General features: G+C 42.6%; 1 protein-coding gene and 1 long non-coding RNA gene across 2 annotated transcripts in view; one reads left to right on the top strand and one right to left on the bottom strand.

Moving 5' to 3' along the window:
* The window catches only part of LOC104994139, a 3,468-nt gene extending 2,665 nt beyond the window's left edge, over positions 1-803 (top strand). The window contains exon 3 of the long non-coding RNA XR_825916.1: positions 713-803. This is a non-coding gene — a long non-coding RNA (uncharacterized LOC104994139). The remainder of the gene's footprint in view (positions 1-712) is intronic.
* The window catches only part of SV2C (synaptic vesicle glycoprotein 2C), a 164,602-nt gene that overhangs the window by 2,583 nt on the left and 148,729 nt on the right, over positions 1-13,290 (bottom strand). The window contains exons 10-11 of the mRNA XM_010847613.1: positions 12,445-12,648; positions 11,786-11,945 (exon numbers count right to left, since the gene is read on the bottom strand). Of these exons, the coding sequence (XP_010845915.1) occupies positions 11,786-11,945; positions 12,445-12,648 (364 nt within the window). The remainder of the gene's footprint in view (positions 1-11,785; positions 11,946-12,444; positions 12,649-13,290) is intronic.

Genomic DNA, 13,290 nt, shown 5'->3' with positions numbered 1-13,290 from the left:
CGTGTTACAAGTGATGAGGCAAAATTAATATATTATTATGAATTAAAGTCCATAGTTTACATTAGAGCTCACTGTGTTGTGTGTTTTATGGGCTTTGACAAATGTATAATGACACATATCCACCACTACAGCATCATGCAGGACAACAGTTTCAACGCCCCAGAAATCCTGGCAACCTCTCATCCTTTTACTATCTCCATAGTTTTGTCTTTTCCAGAATGTCATATAACTCAAATTATATAGTATGCAGCCTTTTCAGACTAGCTTCTTCCACTTTTTTTTTTTTTAACTGCATGTTAGTTTCTAGATTCTAGAAGTATAAATTACCCAATGCATCTTAAGGTAGTGAGATAAGCTGTATTGTTCTGAGGAAAATGGCCGGGGTGTGTGTTACTGATTAGCGAATGGGAAACAGTCTATATGAAGAAGTCTCTTGATGCTAAAACTGCAGAGTGAGCCAGGGAGAATTTGTACTGGGGCTAAAATAACCGCATTTTGCCAAGCTATCAAACACTGGCACAACTCAGAACAGGGTATAAAATACAGGCAGCTATCTCCTTTTATTACTGAAACTATAACAGAGGAATAGCTGACTTCCTGAGACCTCAGAGCAGCACTGAGAGAGACGTGTCAGGAGCATCTGGTATCTGAAGCCTCTAAATAAGATGGTCAAATTCTTATCTCCTAAGAATCTCTGCTTCCATTTATCAAGCAGAGGCAGTTGTTTGGATGACAATCTGGTGTGGCTACAAAGCACACAGCCTCCTTAGTGTTGGCACTCCAGAAAACATGACTGTGTGAAATAACAGGTAAGTTATTTCTTCAAATACTTGAAGCTGGAGGGTGTGATTTTCTACACACAGCAGACACAGTTGTATTAGAAAAATCATTCTCAAAGTGGCTCTCCCTTGGGATTATCCGTGTATAAGTAAAGAAGCTTTTCATTAGTTCATTTGTTTCCTTGTTCTTATTTAAAGGAAGCCATGAACTTCCACAAACACCCCAAGCACAAGTTACCTTGTGCTCAAGTCCTTGGAGGCTGGTGTTACGTAGTTAGAATAAGGAACAGGTGTCTAAAATAGTGGTGGCTAAAAGACAAAGAAAGGGAAAAGCACACGAAAATAGAACAAAGGAAGGTCGGAGGACCAGAGTGAGAACCTCAAGTGACAAAGAGCCCTCCTGGCTAGCCCAGTTTACACAGGACAGGCTCGGGGGAGGAGAAAAAACATATAAAAAGAGGAGCCAAAACTGAGCCAGGGGCTTCTCTACTCTTTGCGTCTTTTGGGTAGGCCCACCCTCACGCCTCGATGTATTTTCCTTTGCTTGCCAAATAAAACTGAGTCGGACGTGACTGCAATTCTTCCAGAAATATCTGCACTTTTGAATTGGTTTCGATTTACTGTTATGTACTAATGGAACCTACAAAAGAAAAACATCCACTCCACCTCTCCAACAAATGTTTTTTGTTTCTGAATTCCCTTTAGAATCCAATCATATCCATATTTTTGCAAATCACAGGATTTCTACAGGTTTCCTTTTCTGCTTTCCCCCAATCAGTCATAAAGCTGCTTGTCTCAGGTTATTTGTGTTTTGATTAAAATGAAATGATATAGCACAGAACCATTATTTCTGTAACCATAACACTGGATAACAGAGCTTTCCAAACTTGGGGGAACATAAACAAGATTGCAATGAACACCTTTACATATATCGTGCGTGCTAAGTCACTTCAGTCATGTCCGACTCTTTGCAACCCTATGGACTGTAGCCTGTCGGGCTCCTCTGTCCATGGGATTCTCTAGGCAAGTGTACTGGAGTGGGTTTCCACTTCCTTCTCCAGGGGTCGAACCCACATCTCTTATGTCTCCTGCATCAGCAGGCGGGTTCTTTACCGCTAGCGCCACCTGGGAAGCCCCCTTTACATACAGGATCTTCTTTGTTTGGATGTGTTCAGTAGGAAATATCACACAGTACAACACAGCCAAGAGAACACGTTCATGATGCGGCGTGGGGAGACTGAGGACAACGAGGCACACCATGGTCCTCAGGGGAGGCCACTCCAAAGGCTTTGCACGACCTCTTCTCCTGCCCTCTCCCTGCACCTGCTGTCTTACTTTACGCTGCTTTGCACAGCTCATTTTCACTAGAGGTAATCAGTTTCTCATCTAACCCGCATCATTTCCTTTCCTTCCAGCAATTACCTGGACTCTGGACAGCGGTGAAAGCTCTCCCTGCTGGACTGGCCTCCTTCCTGCTGCCCTCCTAAACCTCAGGGCTCTCCCTTTGGGGTCTAGCCTTATTTAGGTCCTGGCTACATGTCTAGGGTGGGGCTGTGGAGCCTTTACATTGACTCATCACAACTTCTTTCAGGACTGGCACAAGGATGCAAAGGATGCTTGTGAAATGAACTAAGGAATTTTCTGATATCTTCACAATACCCTGGAAGTATATTTCTGTAATGGGCATTAAAAAAAAAAAAACTGAAATAAAGTTAATTTACAATGTTGTGTTAGTTTTTGGTGTATAGCAAAGTGATTCAGTTTTATATATATGCATGTGCATATGTGTATATATACACACACACACACACACACACACACACATATTCTTTTCCATTATGGTTTACTGCAGGATACTGAGTATAACTCCCTGTGTGATGCAGCAGGACTTTGTTGTTTATTTTATTTATAGTAGTCTGTATCTACTGGGCCTCTCTGGTGGCTCAGACAGTAAAAAATCTGCCTGCAATGCAGGAGACCTCGGTTCAATCCCTGGGTTGGGAAGATCCCCTGAAGGAGGGAATGGCAACCCATTGCAGTATTCTTGCCTGGAGAATTCCACAGACAGAGGAGCCTGGTGGGCTGCAGTCCATGGGGTCGCGTCGAGTTGGACACAACTGAGCAGCAACTAATGCACCTGTATCTACCAATCCCAAATGCACATTTTAATGGACATTAGTTGGTCCATGTTTGTGTATTGATGCCAGACTATCACCTTGCTTTTGCGGAAGAAAAAAAACCAAGTTTCACATTCTTAAATCTGGAAAGACTGAATTCAACTGCTTTCTAGTTTTCAAAGGAAGAGAAAATTTGTCTCATCTAAGCAGTAAGTGTAGGTGTGTGGTGTGTGTATGTGCCCTCCTTAACTTAGAAGGTGGCATCCCGTATCACAGCAAGCAGGGCCTTCCTTACAAACAAGTGGAGGACTTTCCTGAAGCTGTGAGCTTGAAGGAATCCCTGGGCCCAAAGTGGGCCTCCATCTCCCTCCCAGCCTACAACCACCAAGGATTGTATTATTGCTTGTTCCTGTTTAAATGCAAATATATTCACAGACAGTTCATAATGGAAGCCTTTGTGTCTTATCATTTATCTGATAAACCTCAGCTAGGAAGTGAGTCCCTGGGCTGGGGTAAATAATGACAGAATGAAAATGAGCCCTGGGAGGCAACCTGGAGTTCATTTAAGGCCACAGTTGATGGACACGTCTGTACACCCCCACATACCAGGTAAGCTTCTTAGAAACTGATTCCCAGAGCCCCACCCAGACCTAATGGGAGGTCACAGACCAGGTTTATGGGTGCTGAGAGCCACAGCAGACAGTCATACATCTGGGTTGTAACACAGACACTCCCAAAAAAGTTATTGAGTAAATAAATTAACAATATTAAAATTCATACTGAGATGGATATACATATTTTTCTTATTCTTCCTATTAAACATAGCTAAAAGTCCTCAGTGTTATAAAATAAACCTAAGACGACTCTGGAAAATAAAGAAAAATGGCAGAGCTGCTACAGAGCTGGGTAATGGTGAGTTCCTGCATTTTCTTTTTGCTTCATAGATCTGAGACTCGGAACTTAAGAAGCTGGCAAAAGGAAATACCAACAGGTACAGATTTAAGTAACACCCGAACCAAAGCCTGCTCTTTCTACCCAAAGGGCCAGGATAGAGGCATCCTAGCAAGACAGAAAATATTTAGATGATAACCTCTCTTCTCCAACCAAATACCAAAAAAAAATTGTAACTCAACTGCCAGCCACACCAACAAAGGTCGAGTGGAGCATCTGGACTTCCACCCTCATGGGCCTGTAACGAGGGGCCTCAACATCACCACTGGGGTGGTGTGGGGGAAGGCTAAGCAGGAAGCTAGGATTTTCATCCCTCCTGGCCAGTAATGAGCTTGTCTCTTCTTTCCCTCCACAGTACCAATAATCATGAGGGGAGCCTGGACTCCCACCCCTGTGCAGCAGGAATGAGGATACCCTTTCTTGGGTGTCAATGGAGGTTGAATGGGAACCTGGACATCTACTTCCAGGCAGTAATGGGTGGCATCCCTTCTCCTCCAAGAGAGGTGTTTGGGGAAGCCAACCAAAACTAAAGGCTTAATAAGATCAGAAGCCTCACAACATAATATGAAAATGACTGCTTTCAATTGAATACTACTTGTCATCTGAATAACCAGGAAGATCTCAAATAGAAAGTGACAATAAAGAGATGTCAACATTGAGATGACAGAAATGTTAGCATTATCTGATGAAGATTTTAAAGCCATCATGATAGTAAGGCTTCAGTAGGCAATTATGAGGGCTTCCCTAATGGCTCAGATGGTAAAGAATCTGCCAGTAATGCAGGAGACCCGGGTTCAATCCCTGGGTATTATGAACATGCTTGAAACTCTTGAACACACTTGAAATATAGAACACATCATCAAAAAATAGAAAAGATATAAAGTCTCAGGAAAGAAATAGAAGACATAAAGAAGAACCAAATTGAAATTTTATAAATGAAAAATACAATAACCAAAATAAAAATCTTAGTGATCAGGCTCAACAGCAGAATGAAGGAGAGAAGTGAAAGAATCAGTAAATTGAAGGTAGAACAATAGAAATCCAATTTGAAAAACAGAAAATAGACTTAAAAAAAGGGCATCAGCAACCTGTAGGACCATAACAAGAGATCTAATACTTAGGTCACTTGAGTCCAAGAAGGAGAAGAGAAAGTATTCAAATAAACAATGGCTGAAATTTGAAATAATGGTTCACAAATTTGAGATCAAAAAGAGACACAAATCTACAGATCCAAGAAGCTGAAGAAATCCCAAATGTGATAATCCAAAGAAATCTACACCAAGACAAAGAAAAAAATCTTGAAAGCAGCCAGAGGAAGCACTTTACCTATAGGGAGAAACAGTTAGGTTGCTAGATTCTCCCCTCCAAAAATGTTGCACCTGTTTTTAGAATTCCCACAACAGTCTCTAAGCAGTAATTTCACCATCACCCCTTCCAGTTAACATGAGTTTTTTTTTTTAATCAGTCTTTAAAACCTTGGATTTTCTGCATAATTAAAGAAAACTATATATTACCATTGCTTTAATTTGAGGGCTTCCTAGTTTGCTTCAAGATGGGGCTGGTCTCCATAAAAACTAACCATATGATGAGAGGCCTGGAACTTTCAGCCTATCCCGCCCCACCTTAGGGAGGGGACAGAGGCTGAAGATTGAGTTCAATTACAAGTAGCCAATGATTTAATCAATCATGCTCACATAATGAACTCTTCATAAATCTAGAAATCACCAGCTTTCAGATTGGTGAATGCATCCACATGCTGGCAGGGCAGTGCACCCCAAACTCCAGGATGATGTAAGCTCCTGTACTCAGGAGTCTTCTGGACCTTACCCTATGCACAGACATAGCTCATTTTACTGTACATCATTTTATTATACTTGAAAGATACTGTATTTTTTAACAAATTGACCATTTGTGGCAACTCTGGGTCTAGAAAGTCTATCAGCATCATTTTCCCAGCAGTATTTGCTCACTTCATGTCTCTGTGTCACATTTTGGTAATGCTCACCAAATATTTCCATTACTATTATATCTGTTATGGTGATATGTAATTGAAACTTAGCAGGACCCTGTGGGGCTTCTGAGCACTAAGGCCTCTCGGTGTCCCCCATTCCTTGTTTGTAGGGAATAGACTCCAGCCTCCATGAGGTCTCCTTGAGTCCCAGGGGCAGATTCGAACTATTGCTAATCAGGGAAGGGAAGGGACGCTGAGACCAGGGAGGAGCCAAGAAACAGTAGTGCAGGCTTGGGGCAGGTCCTGATTCTACCTCAAGGGATACGCACAGACATATCTTTAAGGCTTTCTGGGTATGCAGTGGTGAAGAACCCACCTGCCAACGCATGAGATGCAAGAGACTAGGGTTGGATCCCTGGGTCAGGAAGGTCCTTTGGAGCAAGATATGGCAACCCACTCCAGTATTCTTGCCCGGAAAATTCCATGGACAGAGGAGCCTGGGGGGCTACAGTCCATGGGGTCACAATGAGTAGGACAGACTGAGCACAGAGAACTGAAACCCCCAACAAATGGAAGATGTCAGCATTCTTCATTCCAGATTAAAGGACCAAGCGAAGCTCTTCAAGAAGACCACCTGAGGCCAGAACTCATTAGATTACCTGAGACCAGAGAATAGACACATGTGTATGTATGGCTGAGTCCCTTCACTATTCACCTGAAACTATCCCAACATTGTTAAGGGCTATACCCCAATACAAATGTTTTTGGTGTTAAAAATAGAATAAAGGAGTGTAGGCCCTAATAACACAGTCTAATCTTATCAGCAGCCCTGCCCTTGAACTGTAATAACTTGCTATAATAACTCCTCACCAAATCTCCTGGGGTTAGGACAGTTTTTGAGGGCAAGAGCCTGTGTGTCCCTCTTTGTCTGGCAAAGCAATAAACTTATTCCTTTCTACTTCACCCAAAACTCTGTCTTGGAGATTTGATAAGGCACCGGTGCACAAAGGCTGAATTTTGGCATCATTACCAGAAAACAGCAAGGGATTAGAGGTTGTTTAGAGAGTTGAGGACACAGGCTGAAGATGGAGATGAAGCTCTATAAAATCTCTTGAACAAGATTTGATGGGCTTCCCAGTTGGCGAGTGCACAGAAGCACTGGGAAGGGGTGGGCCTGGATGGGGCACAAAGCGCCGTGCTCCCCCTGCTGTTCATGCCTTGCCCAATGTGTGCATCTCTTCTGTCTGGCTGCTCCTGAGCAGGAAACTCTTATAATAAATCAGTAAATGCGACAACATGTTTCCTTCAGTTCTGTGAGCCATTCTGCCAAGTTATCAAACCTGAGGAGGGGGTTATGAGAACTCCACTGTGCAGCCAGTTGGTCAGATATACAGGAGATAATCTGACTTGTGTTTGGGGTCTGAAGTGAAGGCGCTCTTGTGGGAATGGAGTCTTTAACCTGTGGAATCTGATGCTATCTCCAGGTGTGTGTGTGTGTGTCCGTGCACGCGTGTGTGTGTGCGTATGTGTGCATGTGTGCACATACTTGCACACATGCTTGTCACTCAGTCATGTCAGATTCTTTGCGACCCCATGGACTGTAGCCCACCAAGCTCCTCTGTCCATGGAATTCTCCAGGCAAGAATACTGGAGTGGGTTGCCATTCCCTTCTCCATGGTAGATTATATCAGAACTGAGTTACATTTTAGAACATCCAGTTGGTGTCTACTGGGAAATAAAGAATTACTTGGGTAATTGGGAAAAAATTGCTCCATATTTGGTGGCCAAAAGTAAAGTATTGAGCATGGAGGGAAAAAAAACAACTTTTCCTTTTAAAAAGTGTTTGCAATGACTGTTCAGCTTTATTTTCTCTGGCACAGAAAAGGTGCTGCTCAATAAGTACGCACAATTTTAATTTCAACATTTCCTGCCTCTTTATTATACAATTGAGAGTAGCTTATAAAAGACAAAGGGTTTCCCAGGTGGCTCAGCAGTAAAGAATCCGTCTGCAATGCAGGAGCCACAGGAGATGTGGGTTCGATCCCTGGGTCAGGAAGATGCCCTGGATAAAGGCAAGGCAACCCACTCCAGCATTCTTGCCTGGGAAATCCCATAGACAGAGGAGCCTGGCAGACTATAGTTCATAGGGTTGCAAAGAATCAGACACAACTTAAGTGACGTAGCATGCACACACGCATAAAAGACAAAACTAATAATACAAGAATACAAGAGAGCAAACCAAGATGAGGAGGAGAAAAGCAAATATCTGGACCCTGGAGATGTAACACTGACACAGAGACTCTGTCTCTTGATGCACAGCAGGGAAGGGAATGTGAGGAATTACTAATTTCTATCATATGAAGTGAAGAGACAGAGCACCTCTTCAGAGTAGGTCCTGAAATGCCCTGCAGATCCAGTGGTAAGCTCTATAGAGATGAACGGTGCTTTCACAGTCAATGCAAATGTAACCCCTACTAAGAGTCAGAGGTATAACATCACAGATCAAGCCCATACTGTGGGTGACAAGTGTGGCTTTCAAGTGTTACAACTTTCATAGCACTTAGATTATATCCTAAGTTATGTTCCCTGAATAGAATCATTTGCCCTGGGATTCTGATAGGAGTTGGCTATTAAATGGCTCATAAGGCTACTTTTTAGTCAGAGTGTTCTTTTCTGATGATTAAGGACAGATTCTAGAAACTGGGTGAGGAGCTGACAGTGCTAAAGTTCTGGTATGAAACAATTATAGCCTCTAACCAGAAGTGTTTGTTGGGATGTATTCTAGTCTCCTTCCACAGGGAGAGGAAGCCAGAGGGTACCACACACAAAACACTTGGGGTTTACCTCTAACAGCTGAGCCACAGTTCAGTGGAGCCCTCCCATGAGACCCAGAGGACCGCAGCAGAGATAGAAGAGAAGGTTTTAGCCTGAAACAGCGTAGGTCGTGCCAGCTAACTCATTATGGTGCTGGCAATGCAGCTCTGGCAGATAAGTTCTCTCTCCATCATTTAAGAAAGTGACTTCCTGTATACTATCTTGCAACATCAAATTAAGTGGTAGAGAATATTTGCGAGCAGCAGCATGGTCAAAGTGAGGATGCACTTTGCCAATTTCTGAGTCCTGGTCCAGCTGCCATGCTCTGAAACGCATTTCCAGGTTTCACTGCTCCAGTAACGGAATGTAAGAGGAATACTATGGCAGGCTGGTGCCCCCAGGACAAGCAGGACCCCTCTGAAGCTGGCTTTTAGCACAGCAATGCCAAGCCTTCCTGAGACCGCTCACTGGTGGCCTGGAACACTTCCACACAACTGGTCTTCCTTCTTCACTCTTTCATGGGCTCAGGCTTGCATTGTGGCCAGACTACACCTCTCTCCCTGTTTTCTCTCATAACTTGCATTTCCTTTAACAAAATCTGTGCATGTTTAATCCCATTTTGTCTGCTGCTTCTCAGAGATCCTGAACTAATACACAGAGCAATTTCTATCTTTATCTTGCTTGATGTTTAACCTTTCTGAAGACAGAAACACAGCAGGTCCATGTTTCTCATGGACGACCTGCCCAGTTCATGGTGTTTTGTTTTTAAGCCAGGTTCTTGCCACAGGAGAGTACTCACCCTTTATCCTTCCATTCTATAGCAGAGGGATAAGGGGCTGATTTCATCTAAAATAGTATCAAACTTTTATAATGCAAAATTAAAAGGTTGCAGTCTATGAAATAACTTTGCTTTAATGAGGAGGGGCTTAGTTTAAATGTCTAGTTTAATCCACACCTGGGCCCAGTTTACAGAATGAGCATGAAATAAAGCTGCAGAGTCTTGATCTTGCCTTGGCAGCACCCTCGTCCAAGATCCATGACATCCATCCCAGGAGCTTGCCCACAAAAGAGAACTACTGTTGGTTTAAAGAAGGAAGGAGATGCTGGACATGGGTTGCATGGTCCCTTTCAGAGCCTAAGTTATCAACAGGAGGTTATTAATTAGAATATCTGATAAGGAGAAGTCCATCAGAGTTCCCAATGGTCTGCAGGGAGGTGGATACAGGAGAACATATAGGGTTCCTGTAAGCTTGGTAATAGAAATTCATGAAGAAGAAATATAAGTTAGAAAGTCTGGGCGTGCAGCAAATGTACCCCACTGTGGCCAATAAATAAAAGAAGGGACTCAGGATCAGTGAAAATTGATATCCCAAATGTCTCTACACTGTCCTAGGAAAAACCCTCCTCCACTTCAAAGTCCAGAGAATCCTGACTCCATGCTCTAGCAGACAGGGCTCCATGGTGACAGAGCAGGCACAAAATAAAAGGCAAAGGCCATTTGTCTTCACGTGTGGCAAACGGCAAAACAGGGCTCCTATTCTTCTAATGAATCGGCTGCTGAAGCTTCACCCCAAGGCCCTCCTGTTTTGTCCTTTTTATGATATGAAGTGCAGAGTCTTCATGTCTCCATTTTGGGAACAGACGCGTAATTTTATTCTAATGGTGATCTTTTTGTGGTCACTGGAAATGTGTTGGGCTTCCCTTCAACAGACCAGCAAGGTCAAGAGGTGTGTTCTGGAGACCTCTCCGTGTTGCCTTAATGCAGAGCTCATCTAGGCATTTGCAAACATGAGGTAAAGACCTTCTCAGGACCAATGAGGGGTCCACAGAGGCTCTTGCAGCTGATCCCTCCCTGCTTCACTGTATCTTCCTCATAGCCAGCAAGCTAAGTCATGGTCATGGTTAACTCTCTTCACTGGCTTCATTGCCCGAGTAACTCCTGCTAGCTACTATATTCCCCAACATGTTCTTTTTAAAATATATGAGTAGATGTATAAAATAAACCAGCTGCAAGGACCTATTGCATAACACATGGAATATAGCCAATATCTTCTAACAACTATAAATGGATATAGCCTTTAAAAGTTGTGAGTCACTATGTTGTACATCTGAAACTTTTATATTTAACATCAACTATACCTCAAAAACACAATCAGGTTTAAAAAAAAAAACTTCAGAGCTTCCTTGGTGGCTCAGTGGTAACAAATCCACCTACCGATGCAGGAGACATGGCTTCAATCCCTGATCTGGGAAGATCCCACGAGCATCGAAGCTACCAAGCCCAGGTGCCACCAGTGCTGAGCCTGTGCTCGAGAGCCCGGGAACTGTGGCTACGAAACCCACGTGCTGCAGTGCTGAAGCCTGCGAGCCCTACAGCCCATGTTCCCCAGCAAGAGAAGCCTCCGCAATGAGCAGCCCGTGCACTGCACTCTCTAGCTGCCCTCACTGCCTGTAACTAGAGAGCGCCCCCAACCCCCTAACTAGAGAAAAGCCTGTGCAGCAACAAAGACCCAGCACAGCCAAAATAAATAAAAATAAAGCAAATATTCAAAGTGTTACTTCAATGTGTTATTAATGTCTAATAAATTAAATACTCATGTATACTCAAAAGCCTTCACAGTTCCTAGGCAAACCTGATTTTCCCATACCACATTATAGTTAAATGTAACTATAATATTTAGTATATATATTAATGCTAATACTGAATATATGTTTAACTATATAATATACATATTACATATAGTTAACTATATAATACATATATTGCTATAAAAATATCTAGCTGTAAATAAAATAAAGCTGTAAAGATCTGGGAACAATTTCCATTGTAACTATTCCAACGTAATATTTAGCACTGAATTCATGACTTTCCCTTCTCAGCAATCATCATGAATCCCCAGGAATGTTTTCAAATTGTGAAACTAATCTACAAACTGTTTTCAAAGTAATAACATTTTTATGGTACTGAGTGTAATAGTCAATGAAGAAGAAATCATGTTTGGCCTTATTAAAAAATGAAGAATAAATGAAAGATATGAATAGAACCTACAACTTCATAAGCCGGATTTTTTTTCTTTGGAATTTCGATTTGGGGAGGAAATGACAGTTTGGCTGATTTTCAGTGGTCCCATGGGGCTCAGAGCACCTCTTGCTGGAGGCCCATTTCAACATACCTCCGATCTGTAGGGTACAGCTCCACGGTGACCACATCAAGAGAGTTCCATGCCGAGATGGTCAGCCCATTGTACAGACACAGCATGCCTATCATCATGGATTCGCTGGTGCCAAACCAAAGGAAGAAACAACTGATCCCCGAAAGCACCATAGAGCCACCTGCCAACGTAGCAGACAAAAGGTGGGGGTGTTTCCTGTTATCTCAGTAGAGCAAGGACCCCTGGTTCTCTGACATCTCACAGCAAAACTGAATCCCAAGAGGAAACTGCACTCTGGGTTCAAAAAGCTCAGCTACCGGTACATTTATCTGTATATAAGCTTTACCTCTCAACTACCTTCTGAACACAGCAAGCATGAAACACACATCACCAATTACTCAGCTACCTAAGTAGAAAAATAGACATTAGTCACACATAATTAGTTTTTCAGTCTGTTAACTCACAGAAGTGGTTCAAATGAGATGTAATTAGACATATATATATATATATATATTTTTTTTTTTTTTTTACTAAAATTTAGTCTTAATGAAAGGTCTTAGGAAATTTCTCCTCATTTCTGTGGGATGCAAATCCTAGGGGGGTGGGGAGGGTAGCAGGAGACAGGCTCCCTCTAGATCGCAAGGGCAGCTCCTCTGTTTTACACGAAGCCAAGCACATACCTAGCATCGTTAAGCGCCCAATTCTGTCCATCAGGAGAGCAGACACGATGTTCCCTGGCAACACTGCCAGTGTCCCCAGGAAGTTGACAAAATAAATCCAGTAGGCACTATAGTCATCATCAAAGGTAAACTGGCATCCTGTCTTGTTGTACAAAAATGTGCTGTTTTGAAATCTGCAGTTAATGAATTTATATGGCTCAAAATCTGCGGACACAAAGAAAGACAGTTCAGTGCATCAGGCTGGCACACCCATATGAGCAAGCTTGCCAAGAATTCAGAAAAAAACCATGGTATTGGAAGCTCCCTGAGGGTTTCAGAGCTGGCCAAGGCACAGGGTCTAGTCAAGTACCCTGGGTTACAGGGTCCCAATGCAGCTGAAGGAAGGAATCCCTTTATTGCATAAAGGAATAAATTAAGTCCAATTATTCTGATTTCTTATGGTTGGTCATTGCTAATTATACTGCTTGCTGACTCCTTTATGTTGTTACTTTGTTCTAATTATCATGTTACATAAGGACCATCATTAGAGTACTAATAGCTTTTACACTACAATTACAAAAATAATTTGTTCTAAAATGTGCATGAATCAGCCTTACTACTGCCATTTTATAGGGCTCTGAAGCAGTGAGAAGAAAAAGGACTTCCCTTGGGTCCTTGAGGCTGAATTTGCAAGTGAAGGTTTAAATGAAAGAACCCACGGAGGAACCAGAGTTGGTCTCATTGGACAGTCACCAGCATTCACTGCTGATTTTTGTCCTGAACTTGGATTTAGCCAAAAGGCGTTGCAGATGATGGTGGGTTCTGCTGAAAGGTAACGAGGATCAAAACAGTTATCCTCGCTGATCA

The sequence above is a fragment of the Bison bison genome, unplaced genomic scaffold (assembly GCF_000754665.1).
Source record: "Bison bison bison isolate TAMUID 2011002044 unplaced genomic scaffold, Bison_UMD1.0 scf7180017864252, whole genome shotgun sequence".
NCBI classification, from domain to species: domain Eukaryota; kingdom Metazoa; phylum Chordata; class Mammalia; order Artiodactyla; family Bovidae; genus Bison; species Bison bison.
This window is presented reverse-complemented; position numbering and strand designations above follow the sequence as displayed.